The sequence below is a fragment of the Boleophthalmus pectinirostris genome, unplaced genomic scaffold (genome assembly GCF_026225935.1).
Source record: "Boleophthalmus pectinirostris isolate CB_2022bp ecotype Guang Dong unplaced genomic scaffold, ASM2622593v1 HiC_scaffold_2, whole genome shotgun sequence".
Classification (NCBI taxonomy): domain Eukaryota; kingdom Metazoa; phylum Chordata; class Actinopteri; order Gobiiformes; family Gobiidae; genus Boleophthalmus; species Boleophthalmus pectinirostris.
Genome location: NW_026571152.1, coordinates 17,838,012 through 17,862,431, shown reverse-complemented (window position 1 = coordinate 17,862,431; position 24,420 = coordinate 17,838,012). Strand labels below are relative to the sequence as shown.

The 24,420-nt window shown below is 40.1% G+C and overlaps 1 protein-coding gene across 2 annotated transcripts in view; it reads left to right on the top strand.

Moving 5' to 3' along the window:
* Positions 1-24,420, top strand: part of wwox (WW domain containing oxidoreductase) — a 180,870-nt gene that overhangs the window by 37,979 nt on the left and 118,471 nt on the right. The window contains exons 6-7 of one of the 2 annotated variants that reach the window (XM_020932138.2): positions 12,950-13,038; positions 20,289-20,474. In XM_020932138.2, the coding sequence (XP_020787797.1) occupies positions 12,950-13,038; positions 20,289-20,474 (275 nt within the window). Of the gene's footprint in view, positions 1-9,685; positions 9,833-12,949; positions 13,039-20,288; positions 20,475-24,420 lie in introns of those variants that run through there. The other variant, XM_055155434.1, reaches the window with a different exon arrangement.

Genomic DNA, 24,420 nt, shown 5'->3' with positions numbered 1-24,420 from the left:
TTCAGCCCAGAGACAACACTAACTAGAGGGGAACTCTCCAGTGGAGCATTCACTATCTGCAAATCACACAGGCCTCTCTGTGGCCTCACACTTCCATTACATGTTAGACACAGCCTGTTTGTGTCAGTGCCATCGTCAGCCTTTGCAGATAAAAATACCTCACCCCGGGTCACAAGTTGAAGTTTGTTTTGTTGGGGCTCCATAATGAGCAGGTGTATGAAAGCTATGCAGACGTGGATGTTTGAGCATCTATTACAATCACTCAGTGCTTTGTTTCCCCTCGTTTTTATGGCCTGTTCCTGCAGCTCCTCTACTTTGGGCTGCTGCGCTCTTGTTAAGTGTGGCCATTCTCCTGTGTTTGGATGTGGCCCAAAGGGCCCTTAGTGAGGCCGGGGGCCCAGCCAGGGGGTGCCCGTGCTCGGCTGCGGTTCACACTAAATCTCCCTGATTACCTAGGGTGGCTGCAGTGTGATGGGGGTGTTACCAAGGTGGTGGGCTCTCCAAAGAGGCTGATTGAGATGCAAATGGAGGCCATAACTCAGAGGTAATGCCGACCTGAGCACCCTCTGCCTCATCCTCTCTGCTCACCTCACTCTCTCATCGCTCCCATTTACCGCAGCAGAGAGGAGGGCCTGTTATTGTCACTGTGTAAAGTTACATATTTATTATCCAAGTTAGGAGACAAGTGGCGAACGAGCTCTTAGGCTGAGGAGATTGTACCTACAGCTTTGATAGCATCAGTGTGGAGCGCATTACCACTCCAGTATACAGTGTATACATAGCATAGACCTGCAGACCACAGAGGGTCTTGGACATGAACAGATGGACACAGTGAAGGGGGGCTCCTGTGGAAAGGTGGAACAGGAGGAGGGGGAGGAGTATTGCACTCCTTCACTGAATTGTTCGGTGGATGCAAATTTAAATCCCTCCTATTATTTTAATAATCTGCCTTTTACTGCTTGTGCTCGGATCATTTGTTTGCAAACCAGGTTATTTGGAGAGGGAGGCTCGAGGGTAATTTCATGCTTTGGAGCATTTATATCTATAACTTAATGAGGAGCGGGCCTGTTGTTTCCTGCTAACACACTGCTGGAGAGAGAGGGCAAACTTTTTATTCCCCATTTAGGAACCAGAGGGCAATAAGGTACGCTCTGATGAGTGGGGGGAGAGGACAGAGTGTTGGGGCAAAGGCCAGGCTTAATAATTCTGTCCTCTCTGTTACATCCCAGGCCTACACTCTGCTCTGCTGTCAGATGTAGCATAACAGCAGTGGGCTCAGTATATCAGTGAGATCTACCAGTCGCTGCGTGTTTGTCGTCAGTTAGCTTTTGGGCGGACAGCGGACTTGGAGCTCTGGGCCCAATTGGATTGTACACAGTCTTATTACATTGCGTGGGGACAATAAGGAAGCCTCACTAATCTTGAGAGAGCGACTCAGTCTTGTGAGATGACCGGCCCTGTTAATGTAGTTACAGTTCTTTTCGTCTTGGCCAAAAGACCTAGGGTGAAATAAGATCCCCCTGTCACATACCTCGCATCGTCCATTCCCTGCGGTGAAGGACTCTTGTCTAGGCAAATTCAATCAGTCTGCATGAATTAAACCAATAACTCAATTTGTTTACAAGGCATCATTTATTCTCTGTCAGGCCGCGCTCCGTTGACAATCCATGGCTGGCCGACCCCGGGACCCTTGCCGAGGTCATGCCGTGCATTTATTACGCCGTTCACGACAATCTTTAAGGCTATTATCAAGCGACAAGGGGCTAAAGATGCATGATGAGAATCCTATTATTTCTATCTGCATAACCTTGTGGGGGTAATGCAAAAATCACATGACCGTGTCCACTGCCAGCCCTCACCCGCTCCTACCCGCTATGTTTTATGAATCAAGTGCCATAGATTTATCAATATACATATGCTTATTATCATCTCCTGTCCTTTAGTTTCCATAAAGTAGATTGTCCAAGAGGTAAACAACAGAACAATGGTGCATGACCAGGTGATGGCAGTCATAGAGTGTTTGGAATGATTCTGGGGTGATGGAAAAATTTAAAATGAGCAAATTTTTATATTTTAGGGACTTTACAGTTTTTTGTTGTACTTTTTACCACTCACAATTGATTATGTATGTCTTATACTAATTATCACATGGAAGGAAGCAAATATTTTGGATAAATACCTGATGGGCAACAGCTAAACATAAGAGATAAAAAAAAAGAAAAAAGTATCAACTTATTGAAAAAACATGTGTTACCTCTCAAGTGACATACAGGGCAACATTGTTTTCAGCATTGGAGAAAGCTAAATAGGCTACATTTCTTAAACATTTGAGAATTAAACTCACACAAAGTAATGCTTCTGTTTTGATGTTACGTTCTCCTAGTGTTGTCACGATGCACAAATTGCAAACTCTGTTTTGATATTAAGGAGTAGACATTCTACTCAATACTGAATCCAATACCACAATGTTAATAAAAATCATTCTTTCTATAGACAATAGAATGTGATTTTCAACATTAAATGGTAATACTTTTCTGTAGTTCTTTTCTATTACCATGTGGTATTATATCTGTGTAATCCCACAGGGGTCCAGCTAAATTCCACAGTGGTCCATAGGTGTCTTTGTGGTTTATACTTGTTCTAATACAGCTCAAGATTCTAAAGCTATTCAGGAAAAGTTGCAAAAACATAAATAACAATCCACTGCACCCTCATTCTAATACAACTGCCTTTTAATCTGTAGTTTTATGCCCATCCTGTTCTTTCCTAGCAGCCTCATCAGTAGAACGCCATCTCAAAAACCCAGTGTCTCTTGTAATTCCACGCTAAACTATTGTGACATAAGCAAATGGTAAGCACTTTGAAATATTGCCAAACAAAAGAGCTTTTAATCAGAGTGCACAGCAGTGGAGCCTGCAGAGTGTAAACCAGTCATCAAAAGCCCTATTACGCACTTACACTTCAAACGCCCCTCTGTCTCCTAATTGCCGTATTCTTTTCTTCTTCAATTATGTTATGCTTATGTTTTTATAAGGCTGGTACCAAAAGGGGGTAACCAAAATCAAAGAGCGTAATTTATAATCTCACCACAGTGTACATATGTGTAAAAATGTTGTCTTACAAGCCCCGCGGATGGCAAAGCGATACACTTGGAAGAGTTTTCTGCAAAAATTAAACTAGCTGGTTTAGATAAAGCAATCACATTACGGACGCACTTGAAAAGAACACATTATTTTTGGACTCTGATGGAACACAGCTCCCTGGTGCTGACGCGTACAAATACAAAGTTGTATAGGAGGGCTTTATTGTTATCTTACCTCAACATAATCAGCACCCTAGCCCAAGCTAGTAAGAAGAAAAAGTCACCCCCCCCCACTAATGCAGAATTGCAAAATAAGCTAGGTGTAAATATGTAATTGCCGGCGCTTATTCGGAAATCTGAAATATTAGGGAGCAATATGGATCACATTAAAATCCTGGTTGTTAGGGGTATCGGTTACACTGAAGACATGCGGAGAAATGTGCACTGTCTGCGAATCCGGCGGAGATGGAGAGGGGGGAGAAGGGGGAAAGAGGGGATGGAGGAAGAGGAGAAGCCGATGAGAATCTCTGGATGTCTCTCTGAGAACATAGACACATTATTGAAATAGAGATTTGAATGTAAGTGTGATCAGTGATGAGATGGGAGCGCTCACAGGCAGAAGTCAGATGTACTTTTGATAGGATTAGAATCATAGTGGTAGGAGTATGACCCCCCATGATAATGTCATAGAATGTTTGGTATGTCTGTGCTCAAATTTGAAATATTTGAAATATTTGTCAACTAAATGATTGTGTAATATAATATATCAAGTTTATTTTGTTAATGGATAAAGTACTACTCAAGTAAGACTAATTTAAAGAGTAACTATTGTGACATAACATCTGATTTATAAATAAAGTTAGTGTAACTGAAAGGTCAAAATATAAAATAATGCACACAATCTGGTATTTTCAAAGTATTGACAGAAAAAATAAGACAAGCTAAATTGTTTCTGAAGGAGCAGTACAAGAAACACAAATGTTCAAACTATATTACAAAAATAATCCTAATCAATTTGACTGAATGGTACTTTACATAACTTTTCTGGTGGAGGATGTACCATCCTTTTGTCTCGATAATATTTTTTTCCTTTCTTTTTAAGTTTTCTTATGCAAATATAAAGTCCCTTGTTCAGATGAACTCATTCAATAGTAACAATTATATCCTGATAAAAATATTGTGCCCAAATAACGAATATACTTTGTTGCCAGTAATTGCTTCGTGCCACACATGCATTAATCGTTTATCAATCAGTATGTTGCTATCTTCATCCAACCTAATCATTGTAATTCATTTGGTAAGTAAATAACTGTGTAGGAAATTGCTGTCTATATCCGTAATTGTTGGTATTGACTTGACTGGTCTTCCAAATGAACTGATCACTTAGAATTGCTGCGTCTCTGTGGGGCAGTATATGGGACAGTATACATAGACTTGTATGTGTGTGTTTGTGTGCAATCGGATCCATGCCCCAGGCCCCATGGCACTGGCCTGTCTGCATCCGAAAAGCCAACTCTGCAATTATGATGACCGCCATGTCCTCTTCATTTCCCATCTCCTTCTCCTGCTACTACTGCTCCTCCCTCTGTCTGTCTGTCTGTCTGTCTGTCTGTGCATCCATTTAGCTTCAGATTTGAGTGTTGAGATTTTTATGTAGATCATCCTGTTACTTTCTAAAGGTTCTTTTTTGTTAGTTTTTTTTGTAGTTTTTTATAGTAGTTTAGATTGATAGTTGACAAAATGTGACTATACAAATGGTGATTATAGATTTAGACAACCAAATAATTTATAATTTGTCAAAGGGCACATGTGGCTATGGCTGAGTTTACCATGTCAGAATTCCTATATTCATTTATTTCATATGTGAAACCAGAGAGATTTGACAGAGACAATAATAATTAGAAATGCACCAATCTAATACTGGCAGATATCTGCGCGTACACTGAAAAATTTGCTAAATTGGACGTGGGCTTCCAAATATCTGTTCAGCTTATATTTAGTTGGTCCAGAAAGTCTCGTAATGTTTGCATTTTTATTTACACAAAGTTGTTCTGCAATTACTTGAGATTGTTTTAAGTGTGATTTAAAAAAAAGGCTGATTGCAAATTTAATAAAGCAGATATGATGTATTTTCTTTATTTCATGATACTAGTGACATGTGCAGTGTTTGTGATTACAAATATGAAAAAAGTCACATTTGATATAGTTAGTTCTAAACTGAATAAGCTATATATTCCTGTCTCTGCTTGGAATACCACTCACTCTGTGGAAAACCACCACACGTCCTTCCTTCACCTTTCCCTCATGTCAGACCCCGGGCTTGATTTGTAACTTGATTTCATGAAAAAGAGGGGAAAAAATAAAAACCTGTAGATTATCTCACTTTCATTAGGAGGGGGAAAAACCCAGTCCGTGTCAGAGAAAGAAGAAATCAATTTAATACAGACTTAACTGGAGGAAATTGCATATTCTGCCGCTATGTGCTGAAACGGCACTTTCTCTTCCTCACCAGAGACCTGCCTCCCTATTAATTGCGGCATGTGTGTGTGTGGCATTCGGTAAGTGGCTGCCTGCGTGCACATTTGTTTGTTTGTGTGTGTTGTGGGGCCGATGGAATGGGAGAGTGTGCGATGGTTGGTAGGAGTATAGTAGTGTGGCGTGCATGTGTTTTTGGAAGGTCACTCCTCAAAGCCAGATATGTTAATTTCTTTATTTGTAACAAGCATCTATTAATATGTACGAGTGTATGTGTTCATGTTTGCCTAGTCATGCAGGGACTCACACCTGATTAAACACTGACTTTTGTGGAGCTGTGTTTCTTCTAGCAAGGTGGAAAGTAAGGTAGCCTGATCAGGAACAGTGGATGATCAACTATTAGCCTTAAAGTTCCAGTATAGACAGTGCTTTGTGTAGACATAAATTGATTTAATAAATTCATATTATTTTTGAAGGAAATTATCAAAATTATCAACAGATCTGCCCTAAAATATTGTTAAGCTTATTCACATATACTGCTGCAGATTCTAAAGATGTGTAGTGAAAGTCTCAAGAGTAAAGCATCAGTGGATCATATCAACATCCAGATCCATTAGAAATGCAGATGGCAAAGGTCGTTGTCCCTCAAAAAACATCAGTGCCTTGGGTCCTTTTTCTTATGATCTAAAAGTTAGTATTGGTCTTATCCATGAAAATAAAACATTTTTACGGAGGATGTTCTTGGAAGTTACTGGAAACCAAAATACACAAAGTAGCATCTTTGTGCTATGAGGCCACCATGCAAACCACTCAGCCACAATGCCTTCTCACATCATCCAGGGCAAGAATGCTCTACATGAGGTTTGCCTGGTCACTGTCCAATTAGTCAAAGACCTATGCCTCCAGGAAAAACTGGAAAACAACTGACAAATTTCTCTGTGTTCAGCTGTATTTTGTGCAGTGATATTTTCCATGTAGGTGGGGGCTGGACAATATTGGCTGTATTCGGTTGAGTCAGGTTGGGGACAGAGAAGCAAAGCAAAGGTAAAAGCGCATATGACAGGTTTTGGTTTTGTAGTATTGTACCTGTGGTACATATTTCTCATAGTTTTACATCAGGCAAGTAGCGGTTTGTGGGAAAAAGTTGACAAAATACAGCAAGTAGCTATGAGTCCTAAAATGGAATACCTCTATCTAAAATCAAATCATAACTAAATTGTAATTTAGAAGTTTTTATGTTAAGTGTTTATAATATGGTTGCTATGTGCAGTTATGGAATTATCTCTATGTATGTCATATTTGATGCCCATGTCCAAGTTTTTGTGACATGAGTAATCTGTCATATGCGTTTTAAACTTAGGCTCTGCAAGACTCTGGAACATCCCCTAAACACCCCCGAACCTGACGCATGTGCGTGTGGTCTCATGTGCCTTATCCAGGTGGAGACAGCACAGATCGCCTGGTATTTATGAACAAACGTCATAATTGTGACAGCATGATATATGACTAACACGTTTCACCGTTCCTACCCTGCCCTCCCCCTTTTCTCTTTCTCTTTTGGCTAAAAATATATATGTGACTGATAAAATAGAGTCTTAAAAGCTGATGACCAATTTAGTGTGGCGTGTTGCGGACAAGGTCGTGGGGATCCGACTTGCTCCGAGGCCTGTTCTAATCTACGGAGCAAGAAGCGGACCTCAAAGTCATTTCTCTAATTGCTTTTATAAGGTGCCCTTTTCACATGGTGTCTTCTCTGCTCATTCACTTTCACCACCATTACAGCCCCTTAGCCCACACCTGCGCCCACAAAAGGTCCCATTACACGGAGATCAGGTGTCCTCAGGTCTGTAGCACTGGAGAAACATTAGGATATTCAAAGGAAATAGTGCAACACTGGTTCCCCTGCAGTGTTTCAGGCTTTTGTCAAGCTGCATATTTGTTAACTAGCATCTGAGCATGAGAGTCACTTTCAGCAGACCACTATCAATCTGCATGATGCAAGTCTAGAATATAGAAACCATTGGTAAGCTAATGATTGTCATGTCATGTACGACTCTTACGCGAATTAAATTTTATTTATATATATATATATATGTGTGTGTGTGTGTATATATATATACATACATACATACATACATACATACATACATATATATGTATATATGAATGTATGTATGTATGTATATGTATATGTATATATATGACAGGAGCAGTGAGCACTTGGAGATCCATCTCCAGATCTTGAGCAAGGCTTGGTTAGGACTATCTTAACTGGAGAATTGTACCTATTCCTTGGATGGGGAAAGCCACACTGCATGGAGAAAATCTAACCAGACACAAGAACATGGGAATTCGAGAGTCAAACCCAGGTTCCTGCTGTGAAGTGCTAGCCATTCAACCACATGATGTACATACACATGCTGAGTTAATTTGTTGTCTTTAACTTATTTATAGTCCATAATAACTAGATTAGCGAGTATTTTGGAACTGAGCAATTTTCAAAGTTCAGTATATGACACAGCAAGTAAACATCCTCAGCTTTATTTCTCCCCTATATTTAAACTTTGTCCCATATCCTCTTGTGTGCGCAGTAGGGAGCGTGATACCTGTAAATGGCCACTCACATTTTGATTTCTTAAGTGTTGGCCTTGCTCCGGTACTTGCACGGGGGAGTATGTGAGTGAGGAGGCTTGGGGCAGCGGAGGTGAGGCGCGATGGAAGCGGAGGTTAAAGTGCACGCAGGATAACTGCATGAGCTGGATGAGATGGAGCCCAGTGCATTAAGACACTGTATTATTTGGCCGTTCCACTTGCTTGCGTCCATTAGGGGTGGCTGGCGCACTATTAAAGGGGTCAGCCGACTGTGCGTTCTACCTGGGAGCGTGCACGGCATCTCTACAGTTACATGTGTGAGTGTGTGTGTGTTGCCACGGTTACGTGTGTGTGTGTTTGGAGACTTAGCCGAGTGCTCCTGCGTCTTATTGAACAGGACGGGCTCCCTGCCTCTAATACCTCTTCATTTTATTGGATTGGATTGCCCCAGTTATAATTGTATTAGAGTCCTACCCCTGCCCCCACTTTCAAACACTCTGTCTTCATCTTACTTCCATGCTCCAACCACATCACTCCACCTCTGCTTCACCAGAACTTCCAGAATCCTTCTCCTACTCCTTTTGCTTTCCTTCAAAGTCGAGGAGGTCATGTTGCAGACAGCTGTTGACTTGGGCTGAAGGTGGAAGGCAAGATGTGAAATCTGGAGAAGGTTGTCAAGGGAGTAAATGTCCAGCCGTGACCTTGTTGAGAAAAACATTCAACCCCTTTGCAAGAGTTTAGAGTTAAGAAGCAGTGTATTCTAAGAACAAGTACTGACCAAGATGGCAGTGGCACAGTGAGAGTTACAACACTAACCAGAGGGTTTCCTGGATAAAACATTTTTTCAACATAAGTCACTCTGATCACTATTGACATTTTATGACTATATTTATCTATACAAAGTAAAAAAATATACTGTTGTTTTATACTCTGCTCTTCTTTTGTCAAACCAAAGCTTGCACATTATCAGTATGTAGAGGCATCTAGTAATATGTGAGAATGCTACATGGCCAGGTCAGCAAGTCTTATTATGGATGTTGGCTTTAAGGTTGTAAATAGTGTAGTTAATCGTATTACCAGTAATTGTTATGTATTCTTCCAATAATAAAACCTACTCTACACTTTACAAGATTTGACTATTGTGCTGAGGCAAAATTGATGCAAATACTTACCTACTGAGTATTGACTATTATAAACCATAGTTAACATTTACAGATATTTGTCTTTGAGTTCATAACTATCCATTTTCAGTGTGACAGAGTTCTGAGCCCTCCTTGTGGTTGTTGCACAGTCAGCTCTTACTGCAGAGTTAACCAGAGAAGCCTGAGCGCCTCTCGTTTCCCCCTTCGCCCTTGAAGAGAGAGCAGACCAGGAGATGTCAGCTCCTCATAAAAACCCTTCTCCCCTCTCCGCCTTTCCAAGCCTTTCCTCAAACCTTGCCATCTGTCTAATTGTTCACCTCCATCGCTTTAATGCTTTTTACATGCTCTCGACCCCCCCAACTTTCCAGGCAATAAACTTTATTTTCTTCGCTAGACTTGGAATCTGCAGGGGAGGGCGAGCGGCCAGGCTGTTGGATTACCTCCGTCCTCTCTCCCTTTGGTCTCCCCCATTACTTCCCCTGTTTGGCCTGTCTCTGGAGAGGAGGATCGGTGTTCTTCAGGCTGACACGTACGCTCGTCTTCTCTGCTGGTCATTGGGCAGTGGAGCGGGCCCTGTGGAGCTGGCCCTCCTCTGGTCCACTAATGATCAAACTTTCACGGCTCTGACCTTGGTCCCGATGGTGCGCTCCCATGGTTTAACACAGTCTCGACTAAGAGCAGTCACTACACATAGGTCTTTCCCCAAGAAGAAAAAATCTTGCTAAGAATCAAATCAAAATCACTTTGTTTATTTGTTAGGAACATAACTTTATGTAGTATGTTTTTCTTGACTTCCAAAAGATCACTATTTTATATCTTTATACATGCTGCAACTACTGTTTTTTGTACAGCAACTTGGTCAACCATTAAATTTAAGATGTAAGATGAAAACAGATTTGAACATTGCATTAAATTTATCAGAATCAGATGATTAACAGAATGACCACTGGAACAAAATAGCCACAAGTTTGTAGCAATGTGCACACTTCTGAAAAATCTCATAATCTCATTTTTGCTTTTACATTTGTCTTCTATGAAAAAGGGTTAATTGCTAGTGTGTTACACATCGTGGGAGGCTATAGATCCAAAAAGAAGTGCTATAATAAATAAATACATGTAATCAAAAATGTACTGAAATTGTGAGGTGGATTGAAGTTGATCATAATTTATCTCAAAATCTAATCTTGTCTCGTTCCATCTTGTCTCTCGTGGACTTTGTGTCTCATCCTACTTCGGTGACAAAAGTTTAAAATCTGGATGACAAAACTAAAAAAATTAAGAAAATATGGTTGTCAAAAGTATCGAATATCAGATACTAATCACACTAAGTCACATTTACAGAAGATAAATTAACCATTCCTGAAGCTTTAGAATGATCTTGAGCTGTATCAGAACAAATAAAAGACAACATAGACTAGTATACACCCATGGACCACTATGGTTTAAATTGTCAGAACTTTATTATTACATTTGATCAAATACTAATAATTTTAGTTTTACCTTTATCTAAACTTTCTTTTTTTTACTTGCTCCTGTACTTTGACAGCACTTTGTGAACATCCCTCCTTGTCCCATGCAGTCGTAAAACGGGACAGTTGTCTCCGCTCACCTGTGATTACTGCTGTGTGCACATCATACCCGCTCAGCCCCTATCATCATATCTATAACCGCCATAACCGCCCTTTAATGTTTAGTAATAGCATCCTCATAATGGTATGGAGTAGCATCAAGAGAATAATCCAGGCATAGATAATGGTGGCGCGCCTTTACCCTTGAGCCCTGGGTTTGTTGTGTGTCTGTGTACTGATGTTTAAACTCACCCCAACCCATTTTAGTGTCAGTAAAATGCCTGGAGAACGACTGGCACTTAACCCTTTGCTCGCCTCCAGTGGTCCATAGAGGGCTGTGGATGCTTACATGTGAGCAGAGTCTATGGGGAGAGCGGACGCTAAAATGCTGATAGTGGTTCCGGAGCTGTAATGCAAGCTGACAGCGTTCCTTTGGGAATGGCAGACAGGAGTATGCGGAGGAGGACACATGGGGAACACAGGGGGAACCTGGTGCTGCTGTACCCCTGGCCCAGCTTCAAGTAGTGGGGGACACTGCAGTGGGAGGGATAGGTCCAGTGGAGCAATCAACTGGGTCTATCAGTGTCCTTTGTGATAAAACTGGATGTAAAGAAAAAATAAAGGTGTATGTAGTCAGGAGCATCTAGCTGCAGGGTTAAGCTGTGTTCTGCACTGGTAAAAATTACTGGTGTTTATGATTAATTGTTTAATATGTAAAACTAAGTACCACCTAAGTACCACCAAAGTATGTAAATATATTTGACCGTGATGAAAAAATTGCTATGTGTATTGTAGGCCAGCAATCACTTACCGTTCAATCATGCCTAGTCGACTATGAGAAATAATGATAATTGTATTTTTATAATGGTAATTGTTAATTGGACTATACAGACTATCACACATCCAAAAATATCTTTTGTAACGAAGATAGTGGCAAAAGACAATTTCAGATTTGTGTCTATAAACAATCACCATATTTCAACCTTTATTTGACTGAGACAGACTAGTTCCCTTTTCTGTTGCAGAGCATTTAATCCTTATATTCCCAATACCATACAGTAATATACTTGAGGAATCAAAGCTAAAGGTCTTTTATGTGTTTTTAACTTCTTGTTGACCGTGAACAGTGTTAAATAAATAAACTTTGCTTTGCTTGGATACACTTCTTTCTGGGGTCTTTGCTTGCTTTTAAACTGCTTGTTTGATAACAGTGTGTGCAGTGCTCCTCTGTATGTGTAAGTGTAAGTGTATCCGAGGCCTCTGCCCTACAGCACAAAGCAGTGTACCACACTGTAACAGACTATGATGAATATTGCGCCTGTCTTCCTCTCTGTGTAAATGCACTTATGCATTCACTTCTTCAGTCATTTATCTTTCCCTGCTCCTCTGCCGTCCTCACCCTGTCTGCTAACATCTGGTAAGAGGAGACACGCAAACATGGAGCAAAGTTACACAGGCTCCAGTCCTCACACACATCTTTCTGCATGTATCTTTGTAGGGCTCAAGATCATGTATCTTTGGATGCTTCACGAACATGTATGTTCAATATTGTATAGTTCAATAGAGAATCCCTCAGCCATGCAGATGTGTTCCATTGTTCCAAGGAGTTGAAAAATAACTGGACAAATGGAAAAAGACGAAATGGTGCTGCTCAATTTTGGAAATAAAAAAAAATTGTTGTTGCAATTAAATTTGCAGTGTATGTATAGTAAGTAGGATTCTTTTCAGAGTGCACATTGTATAGAAATCCAGGAGCATTAACATTTGAGAGAAGATTGAAATCTGAACTGATAGACAAGATTCTTGTATTTGTTTATTTCAGAGCATGTTTGAAGAGGTCTAAAATACATGTACAAGATTTTGTAAAAAGCATTTATTTTCTTCTTTCCAAAGAGCATTTTTATCGTCTAAATAATTCCATCCTCTTCAATTTGATAACTGTGCCAAGTGAAACTGCAAACGAAAGAACTTTACATTTTGTTTTACTTGCACCACTTCTGGCCCATGAAATTTGGGATACCATTGTGCAAGACAATAACAGTACACAATATGGCGAGTTCCATTAAACAGCTGCTTCTCTGTCTCCACAGCACAAAGCCCGAGTGGAGGCCATGATGTGTGACCTGGCCTCACTTCGCAGTGTCCGAGAGTTTGCCCAGGCGTTCAAAGCCAAGAAATTGTAAGTATTAGAACTCATTTGTTTCAAACTACAAAACAGACATTTAAAACACTTAACATGCCTTGCATTGTCAATACTATCAAATAATTATTATCAGTAAATGTGGTATTTCACTGTTTGCTAATAGTGTATAGTTGTTGGTAATTTGAAACCTGTGACAGTTCACATTTCCATTGTGTCATGTGGCATGACACCTTGTCTGCTTTGCCACCACCGATACATAGAGCTGTAATCATTATTAAATACTAAAGACGCAATTAACATGCCATCTCTTGATTATAAATTAGGTAATCTAGTTTGGACTCCCTTATGACTGCCTGCAAATATTTGAGGACCAAATTTTGGGTCTCGACCCCTGATAGCTGCAAAGAATTAACACATACTCTTACACAAATGTTTGTTATAGATATGTGAGTGTTTTACTTAGTGACTTTTAAGTTGTAAATAAAAAGTAATTAAGTAAGTAAACAGTTTAAAACATATACTGCAGAAAATTTTGAGTTAAACTACCCATTTTATTTCTATTTGAGGCACAAATACAGAAATAAGTTTGGATCCAGAACAAATGCATCTCTACTGGGGTTTGACTGAGGCCATCTCCCTTATTCATCATATTTACTGAGAGTGAGGGGAGGTCCCAGCAGTGCGCGGTGAACAGCATATGGACCGGGCCCTGGAGACGAGCGTGCATGGATCTGCATCACTTTGTCCCACACTGAATGGACGCGGGTCACTTTACGCCTGCTTTTGTGGCGGTCAGCATGTCTCCTGACCGGTCACGCTGCTGCTCTTCGGGGGTCATGTGTTGTGTCATTGGGCTGGAGGGTCTCGGTGTGGTGCGTACATGAGGTGGGGGGGGGGTCCCATGGGGAGAGCTAAGGCAGTCGTTGCCCACAGCTGCCCCGGGGCGGGGTATGGACATCCAGGACACGTGTCTTGGGTCACAGCCAAAGCTCACGGTGCTTCCCTCACAGAATGTCCTAGAATCAGTGGCATCTCCTCTGCCTTCTCCCACGCACAGGAGCACCTCAGAGGCAATAGGCGGATCTGAAATGACAATTATTATAGTGTCAAACACTACACTAGGTGAAATTTTCTGAATTTTTTTTTTTTTTCTTATGGATCAAATGTTAAAATGCATATCTCCAAGTTATGATCAAGTCTTGTTTATAATAATTATTTATTTTAGTTTCGATAAGATATAAGTAGTTATACATCATAACATTTTTGTATTTCATTGTAGAGGTCATATAGGTTCAGTGCATAAACACTGTGCAAAGTTCTGGGCCTCTTCTCCTAATCTTGCCCATTAGAATATAGCTGGAGGATTTGCAACTGCATGCTTTAGGTAGATATTAGAAATTGGACCACCCTTTTTAAAAATGTAATTTGAGCATTGAATGATCAGTCTGGTGAAGGTATACAACTTTAAAAACACAGAGATTAAATTCAGGATGTCACAGGTTAAGTGACCTATATTTGATAACTCAGTGGAAATGTGCAACTTAATCCTAATATGACTTCAGGTATGTTTTTGATGAGGAAATAACATTATAAAAAAACATTAGACCCAAACTATTTTAAAATTCAATCAAGCAAATTTATGGAGTGTAATAACAATTCATAGATACCATATTGCCAGATTACATCCATTCTGCACCATACAGTGAGTGGTTTTATTTGTCTTAACCCTATCTCTTAACCCTATCCATTCCAGCCTAATCCCACCTAACCACTATGTGCCATTTGTTTACGTTCATCCTCCGTTATTTCTCTATCTCTATCTCTTCATCTCCTCCTCTTGTTGTCTCTCAGTCTTTCGGGGTCCCTCCCTCTTTCACACCTCACCATTTTGGCACGGCTGTATTTCTTCATTAGGCCCGCTGTTTTGTTGGGGGGGGTTCGGAGGGGGGTTCTCTGGGGACGTCAGAGTACATTAATTCTCATCAGAGGCGGAGTGCGGGGCTGGGAGCTGTGAGCTGTGAATGGCACTTGCTAGCTTGTCTAAGTCCACTTCCACCATTCCATTACGGGCATGCATGTCTCCGGGCATAACAACCCGCCAAACGCATAGATGACAATTCACACTTTGTAAACACGATACTGTAATACTACGGTAGCGCTGACAGGTGAAATGCAATCATCAACCGTTTTTTTAATACTCGTTTTTCACTCCCTTGCTTTTAAGTGTTTTAGTCTGCGCCGCTTTTTGTTCCATTGACCCCTATTGCCATATTAATTGCCTGTCCATCGAAATGAAATTACGTTTATATTGATATTGTGGGATGGCTGCTGGTTTCCATTGGGATGTAACTGATAGGGTAAAGGGGGCAGCGCTAACAGAATGCCCCTAATGTAATTTATAAAGAATAAGCTGTAATTAACACATGCAATTTGTTTCCACTTTGGTTTTACTGCTAATATTACATTATGGTTCTAAAGTAATTGCAAGAGAAGCACATACTAAATGTAGACTGGTCTTTTGAATAGTACACTAATACTATTAGTACTATGTGACTAAAACCAACTACTACTGCATTGGACCAGAGTTAGTTAGTTAGTTAGCTTCTCAAAGGTCCACACCATAGTCACTGTTCATTCACATACCTGTTGTTGGTAAACTGTTTGTTTAGCTACTGCTGCCCTGGAGTAGACTTATCTTGTACTCAACTAGGAGTTAAACTGGGCCTCGAAAAATTTTCATTTAAGTACAATGACGTGTAACTTCACCTGGACTTTACAGAATTCTTACCACAACAAATCGAGTCAGTAGAAATGATCCAGGGTGCCACATTTAGGCGCCACTTGTAGCCCCACGAACTGCAAGTTTGAGACTCCTGACCTAAAGGACTCACTGGACTTGCACTTGGCTGGACTTGTACTGGACTTGCACTATACTTTATTAACCTGACTTGGACTTTCTTTAGATTTGGAACTCAAATCTTAATTAAAATATTTCTTTTGATCAAGAAATCTGTATTTTGTTGTGCTTAATTTGCATATTTAGATATTTTAATATAAATATTTTTAAGTTTCTACTTTACATTCCACCACTCATAATGACACAACCCACCCACAGTACAGTACACAGCCCTGCTAATGCTTTGCCCACTGCATGTTTCCACTATCACTTCTCCAATAAAGCGCACCAATAATGACCAATCGTGTACGCCCGCCCGGCTCTCTTAGGCAATCTCCTCCTGCTGGCCCATATTATCACCCGGGTCAAGGGGTCGGGCCCAGGGGGGTTATCCAGAGTAAATATATAAAGTGATGCGTCCCTGTTTGGTAGTTAACAGGGCTGCTTGAGATTGCACAGTGCTGTCGGTGTGCCGCGCAGGTTTTAATGCGGACGGAGGGAGTGCGCGGCGCGGCTATAGGCCTATTAAAGACATTCATTAGAGCAGTGCTTATGAGAGAGGGACTAACTGGTGGGCAGTAGAATTAACAGGGCTTTTACATCAGGAGCAGACTCACCCGAGGCCTATTGCAGCGGTGTTGGGGGGTAATCGCTGCAATGGCCACAGAGATGTTGCTTATTGGACTTGAATCACAAATTGATCATAGAGACCTCAATGAAATAGTCAATAAAGTAATATTTACTTTGCAAACATTTTGGTGTGGACTGGTGGACCCATTACAAGTTTCAAGTTCTAGACCAGATGACAGAGGATGTATTCTTAAATCATGCAAAGTGACTTGATGGCTAAAGCTTTCAGTGCCTTGGTGTTTGCTCCAGTATGACCCATCCTCCTCCTTTGTGTGTTGGGACTAAATGGACATTCCAGGCTGATTCAGAACAGATCTTGATTATCACTTTGGAAAGCTGTCAAAATACATTCTCTTTCTTGTTACCCAGGATTTGCAGTGCCAGTGTTGCCAGTGCCAGTAGCAGATATAAAGGATTCAAAATAGTCTGATCAGAAATAAACAAAATAATAAAAAAATAGTCTTCCCTTAATATTTGTTTAACATTAAAAAGAAATATTACCTTTATTATGAGGATGGCAACTGATGCACAAAAAGCATTACTAAAATTGTAAAACTACTCTTGAAGTAAGCACACCACTACAGTGGCTCTGTTTTTTTTCCAGCAACAAGGTTCAGGCTCGATTCCCAGGGGGTGTATTTGCAGAGTTTCCTCTTGGGTTCCATCAGCCCCAAAACAAGCACTAGAGACCTTAATCCCCCCAAGATCCCGAGTCAACCTAGAGAAGTATCTGGCTCTTGCTCCTAACAGGTTGAAATGATTGAACTGGACAATAAGGTGACCAAGAAAGCAAGTGTCAAACTGAGGTGGACAAAATTTTTACTGTTACTTTAGAAATTAGTTTGAAACTCAAATTGGAAAACCAACCAAGACTGACAGGTTATGCAAACTACACATTAGAAAGTTAACCTCAGGTCAGGAAGATATAATGTATTTTGGAAGCTGCTGTTTGTCAGCAGACCCACACCCACATGTTAAAAAAACAGTTTAAACTTATCCTTAGAATAACACTTTTAGGGCAAAACTAATTTATCTTGAGAATATTGTGGATAATATTATTGTTATATTATTCAGATGCGATGCAGCGTTGCCCCACCTTGTTTGGGTGCAGTGGGGAGTAGCACGTTGTTCCTACCTCTTTAAAATGTGCTGAGCTGGGCGTTCTTTAAGTTGACTTGTGACTTGGTTTGTGCTCTTTAATGAACCTTGTGTGTTCGCAGGCCTGAAGGTGATCGTACACTACCCTCCTATGTAATAGCATGGGATGGCTCATTATAGCAAGGCATAACAATTCACACATTAATTTTCCAGCATCCAGTTTTTAATTAATCCAGTAGGCAGCCTTAAACACAGGGTACACAAATTGCCTTCGGCCTCATAATTAATTCTAATGGAAGAAATTAAAAATTGGTGGGGTGTGTTTGGATTGTTCGCCTGTGTTACTGCGCTTTCGAGTTCGCTGGAGCGGCGCTGTCACCTATACAAGGATCTCTGCCTTGACCAATCCGGAGAGCTGCTTTTGACTAGCACACAAGCTACTGCCTCTCCTTTTGTGTGTCTGCACAAGCTAACACCTTATATATGTTGTGTTCATGAGATGTCATCATTTTCTAAAGTGGTTACAGTTTCAAATGGAGATAGCACGTCAGGATTCGATGGTGCTCTTGAGATCCCAATGCCAGTTTTTTAACCAAGATAGAAATTTGAAAAATAATTCACACCTAGATTTAATGTACAGAAAATGGCTTGTCTCAATCATCTTCTGGAAAAAGGGTGGTGTGAAGCAGTTCAAATAAGGTTAAAAATGGTTAACCTGGCAAATTAATAGGCATGTGACTCTGAATTGAGTTCTACACATTGTCAATCTGCGATGACTGCTGAAAGCAGTCAGAAAACGTCATGGCGACTATTTGAATCTTATTGGTCAAAGTGTCACAAAAGTAGAACAAGACAGAAATCAAACTTTTTTTTTACATCCACTTGAGAGACAATCACAGACATCATCCCTTTCCACAAATGCACAAAGTGCTTACCTTCTGCACATTTTTCCACTAACAAAATACTTTTGATCAAGGCTGCTCCTAAAATGCTAAGAGTTGTCATTATCATAATAATAGACTAATAATATTATTTATGGGCCCATTATAATAACTTTGCAACTGCAGTCCTGCTGATGATACTGCTAAAAGGTCTCTCTCAATACATGATTGTGGGATCAGATATAAGTATCAGGATATCTGGAATTAATATGAGATCCACTAAATATTCCAGTATGACCATACTGTCACATGCACATGATTTCTTTATTTGTGATCCCAATCACTAGCAAAAAGTGGTCAGGATCTACATCTGACAACATCCAATTCAAGAACGCAGGGTTTTCTGACTCCTCAAATGAAATCTTTTTACGGTATATCCTGACAAGTCTTTTCCGCTCATAGATGTGTCAATGGTTTGGGTTACAGACCGAGTGTATCAGCCCCATTAGCCCTCCACTCCTGGCTGCTGGGATAGAGCTGGGATGGTGGGAGATTGCTTTCCAGTGTGTTGTTGGCATTGGAAGGCTGCCAGCTGTGTTCTGTAGCTACAGGAGCTGCAACGCCATGGGGAGTTGTACTCAAAACCTCCATCATATCCACATTAACAAAGAGAGGAAAGCCTTGTCTGGGGATGCAACACGAGACCGAGCCGAGTGGTGTCTCTGTCTCTGTCATCCAGGCAAGTGCCTTTGGAACAAGAGGTTAGAGTAGTAGAAGGGTGGTGGCTTTTAATGTGTTTTAGAATTTTTTTTAAACATGTGACTCACTTGTTTACAACCACCAGCCTTAGAACCAAAAAGAACAACTAAAACAACTCCTCCTATCAGGTTAGGCTAAAGGGTCTTTGGGATTTAAAATGTAAAAAAAAAAAAAAAAAAAAAAAAAGAACTTTGTTTTAAATGTTTTTTAGTGGTCCAAAGTTATTCTATCCTATGCATTCCGTGCAGAGCTTTTGACCTTACAGTAAAGCTTACAACAGTTGGCATGATAACGTGCACTTCTTGATTATCTGATAATAAAGTGTTTAAGAGCTGGGTACAGGGCCTTTAAAAAACAAAGAAGTCATTCTGCTGAGGTCAACACCACTAATATCTTGATACAGTTTTCTCTAAACAAATGTGTGTTGAACTCAGCCATCTTACTCAATTGACTCCTTTTGAAAACCTGTTGTAGTATTACTTTTATTTATTCCTCCAAGTTTCAACTATAGAAAGAAGAAAACAGTTTGCAGCAATGACATGCCATCTCATGTCCCAGGTTTAATAAATTACATGTGAAACATACATCAACATTTTTACCATGTTATCATTCACAAACAATACTTAAATCTTTTAAATAATTGTCCATAAACAAGCATAATACAAACAAGGATAATTTATAATTAATAAAATGATCTTACCTGTAACTCTAGAAATCAGCATATCAAATTGACTGTCTTCTACTCTCCACAGTTGCTGTATTCTTCCCAAAATGAATTTGTCTCTGTTACTGTTGGACTGGTGCCAGCACAGAGGCCAGGGGAGCAGCTCTCTAAACCTCATATTAACAGACCGGCCCACACCACTGCACTGCAACCAGACACCTGCTTTCCACTCCCAAACATTGGTGTCCTATTGTTCTCTTTGAGTTCCCTCTCTCGATTTTAGCTATATTTGTAGTCCTCTCGATTTGTAATCAGTAACCTCACAAACCTGTATTTATTTTTACTTTGTCTCCTGTAGGCCCCTGCACATCCTGGTGTGTAACGCGGGTGTGTGCTTCCAGCCTTGGAGCCTGACAGAGGATGGTCTGGAGAGAACCTTCCAGGTCTGCCATCTGGGCCACTTCCTTCTGGTGCAGTGCCTGGAGGAAGTGCTGCGGCACTCGGCTCCTGCACGCGTGGTTGTTGTGTCCTCGGAATCACACAGGTACATACACACTAAATATCTCTCCAGAGACACTTAACATTGCAATTATTTATTCACTCCACTCTTGGTGGTTGTAAGCCACAGGTGCCCTGGTGTAGACTTACAGCAGCCAATCTGTGTCATCAGCCCCTCTAACCACCAACACTCTTGCTCACACCACTTTTATACTAGGCAATGTGGGTGAGGGGTCTTGCTTAAGGACACAACAACACTAGAACCACTACTGCCTTACTTTGACCCAGTACTAACCAAGCCCAGCCCTACTTATCTTCTGAGACTGGACGAGACATTGTAACATTATATAACAATTATCAAAGTTATTATAGCTATAGTTTATCTAACGCTTTACAACTTTCAGCAATGGAGACTCTCTATTTATGATCAAATTCACCATTATTTTTGTCTGATTTATGTCTGTGATCTTTGCATCCAACAAAAGTGCAGTTGCACTATAGTTTGTTCTGACTCTGGGGGAACAGTGGCACATTAAGATACCTTTGCCCTTATTTAGTCTAGTTGATTTAGCCCCTTTCCTGATTGTTGATAACACACAGCCGCCACTTTTACACTCCCAAAATGTGGCAAGGAAGGAGGCCTGGTGGTATATTGATGAGCATTCTGCCTCTAAGCACAAAGGTGCACATGTCTTTTGGCTGCTCCACTAAAAACATTACCACTGACTCCAGGCAAGTACTCCTGGGAAAGGTATTCTGAATCTCAGTGGGAATATCCTGGTTATCTGAAAGTAATAGCTATTGTAAATTGCATGTGCTTAGCCAAATTGAAATAAATCTATAATTTTAAATGCATAAGGGATTGTTTTGATTCAGGTTGCCAGCTCAAGGCAAAAATTATATAGAAGTTAAGTTAGAAAGTACATCTAAGTCTTGGTTTTAATAGTTGACTGTATCCTTCAGACATTTCAACCCAACTCTGAGTTTAATCCATAATATCTCAAAGTAGCGCAGTGCAATAACTCGGGGTTCACCCATGCAGTAAGTGCGTGCTACAGCGTCCACTGGTTCCGCCTCCAAACGGATTGATCAGACTTAATGCGTATTGTCAAACATGACAGCCTTACTCACTGAAAACTCATTTCCCTCCACACGCTGTCACTATAAATTAAACGTATCATCAACATGATGGATGGACTTATCAGCTAAAATTTACTTTGATCAAGTATCTGCTCCTTCTGTCTGACCCCCTGACTCAGCCCCTCTCCTCCTCCTCCTCCTTCTATTCTTCCCCAGCTCAGTCTTTCCGCTAACTAATCCGCACTATACACAGGGAAAGAGACAAATATATGACAACTTTAGTTTTTTGCTTTTACAATTGAATAATGCTCTTTAGCTCACTGACAACACATACACCCCTACACACCCCCCCACACACACATACACACATACACTCATACATACATGCATACATACATACATATACACACACACATACATACATACACACATACATACACACATACATACATACATACACACATACATACATTCATACATACACACATACACACACATACATACATACATACATACATACATACACACATACATACACACATATATACATACATACATACATACATACACATACACACACACATACATACATACATACACACATACATACATTCATACATACACACATACATGCACACACATACATACATACATACATACACACATACATACACACATACATACACACACACATACATACATACATACATACATACATACATACACACACACATACACACACACACATACATACATACATACATACATACATACACACATACACACACACATACATACATACATACATACATACACACATACATACACACACATACATACATACATACATACATACATACATACATACATACATACATACATACATACATACATACACACATACATACACACACACATACATACATACATACATACATACATACATACATACATACATACATATATACACACATACATACATACATACATACATACATACATACATACATACACACACACACACACATACCCCTACACACATACACACATACACACATACACACATACACACATACACACATACACCTGCGTGCAAACCACTCACTGATGTTCCCTGTAGCCCCTCCCAGGTGCTAGTTGTGGGATCTAATAATAATATTGACAGTACATCAAATTATGAACTGATGGTCTGAAAAGCTTTGCTTTGTTTTAAGTGGCATGGCAGCAGATTGAACTACACAGACCATGATTTTTTGCTGTGTTTCAGTGTACCTGACTTGAAGACACAAAAGTCTTTTAAACAATTTAATAAAATTGTTCCATCAGGTTAAATATACAATATGTAACTTTTCATGTGGATGTTCCACCACGTGCTGGAATCATGAATATGTTATTGCTTTGCCTGGAATTTTCTACAACATGGTATTAAACAAATACATCTGAAATGTTTTTTTCAAATATGAGTGTTTGTATTATCCTCAAAAAATGCATTCTTCCTGTGAGCAGGGCTGCTGTTCCATAGATCTGACACCTAATTTTCCTCATTGGTGTCATTTGTTGTATCCATGGAGAAATATCACTATAATACCTTACTGTGAATTAATAATCGCAAAGCAATCGGAGACAACCAGCAATGTTATATAGGGCACCTTTAATAACAGAGCTATATTTAACAATGAGATTACCATATTTTGGTATTTTCTTCCCCTCAGTTTTAAGTGTTATTTTGTACTGCTGGTCATACAGCAGTCAGTCTGATATCTGGTAGTGTTCCTCAGCCTCCATGTCCTGACAGTGTGGAGATCATTGATCCAGTCGCGAGTCAGTCAGTCGGCCATGTTGGATGATTGATCTAACCTGGGAGTGGGAGAACATACCAGTTATTCTTGTACATCATACACAGCAGTGAGGGCTGTAATCCTCAGACATGCATGAGAGGCCAGGCTTTACTCTCACATTCACTGGGGGTCACTATGCTGTTACACGCTGCAGCTAGTGTGACAGGGAGAAAGAACAGTATTGAAGGAACATTGCATCAATCAAACAGTAAGGTTTGACTGATGCAATGTTATACTATGACTATGTGGAAATTTTGGTAAATATGTAAAACAAGGCAAGAATTTGAGACATGTACAGTGAGCCTGTAGTTATACTAAATACGCCTGTCACGATAACAAATGTTGAAGTTCATATGTTGAGATACCGGTACTGCTGACGTAAATATAGATGATAAATGATAATATTAAAACTATTTTATACCACTGACATGATAACCCAAGATTAGATCATAGAAATTATTACCTCCGCCAAGGAGGTTATGTTTTTGCTGGCGTTTGTCTGTTTGTTTGTTTGTTTGTCTTTTAGCAACATAACTCAAAACGTTATGGACCGATTTTGATGAAATTTTCAGGATTTGTTGGAAATGTGAAAAGGAAGAACTGATTTCATTTTGGGGGTGATCCGGAAGAAATCCTGGATTCTGGATCACTTTGAAATTTTAGTTAACATTGTGGTAAATGGGGCCAAAAATTTTGTTTCTCAATATCTCGGTTAATTATTGACCAAACCCCATGAAATTTGACTCAGGGATGGACAATGGGATCCTCTTTCATATTCCAAAGGCTGATCCGGATCTGATCCAGAATACTGATTTTATCGCAATTTATATAAAAAATGGGGGTAGTCCTTGGCGGAGGTCTGCGCTCTCTGAGTGCTTTTCTAGTTAACCAGTTAATCATTCATATATAGAACACATTTGAATGCCCATTGCCCAATCTATGTCATATGGCTTCTCTGTTTGTGGAGGAGAAGTAGCTTTACTCTGAGCTCTCTGAAAGGAAATTCATTTGGACTGCTAGCATTCTTGATCTTGTGCTTTTGGTCATGACCTATCTGCTCATGGCCTTATAGAT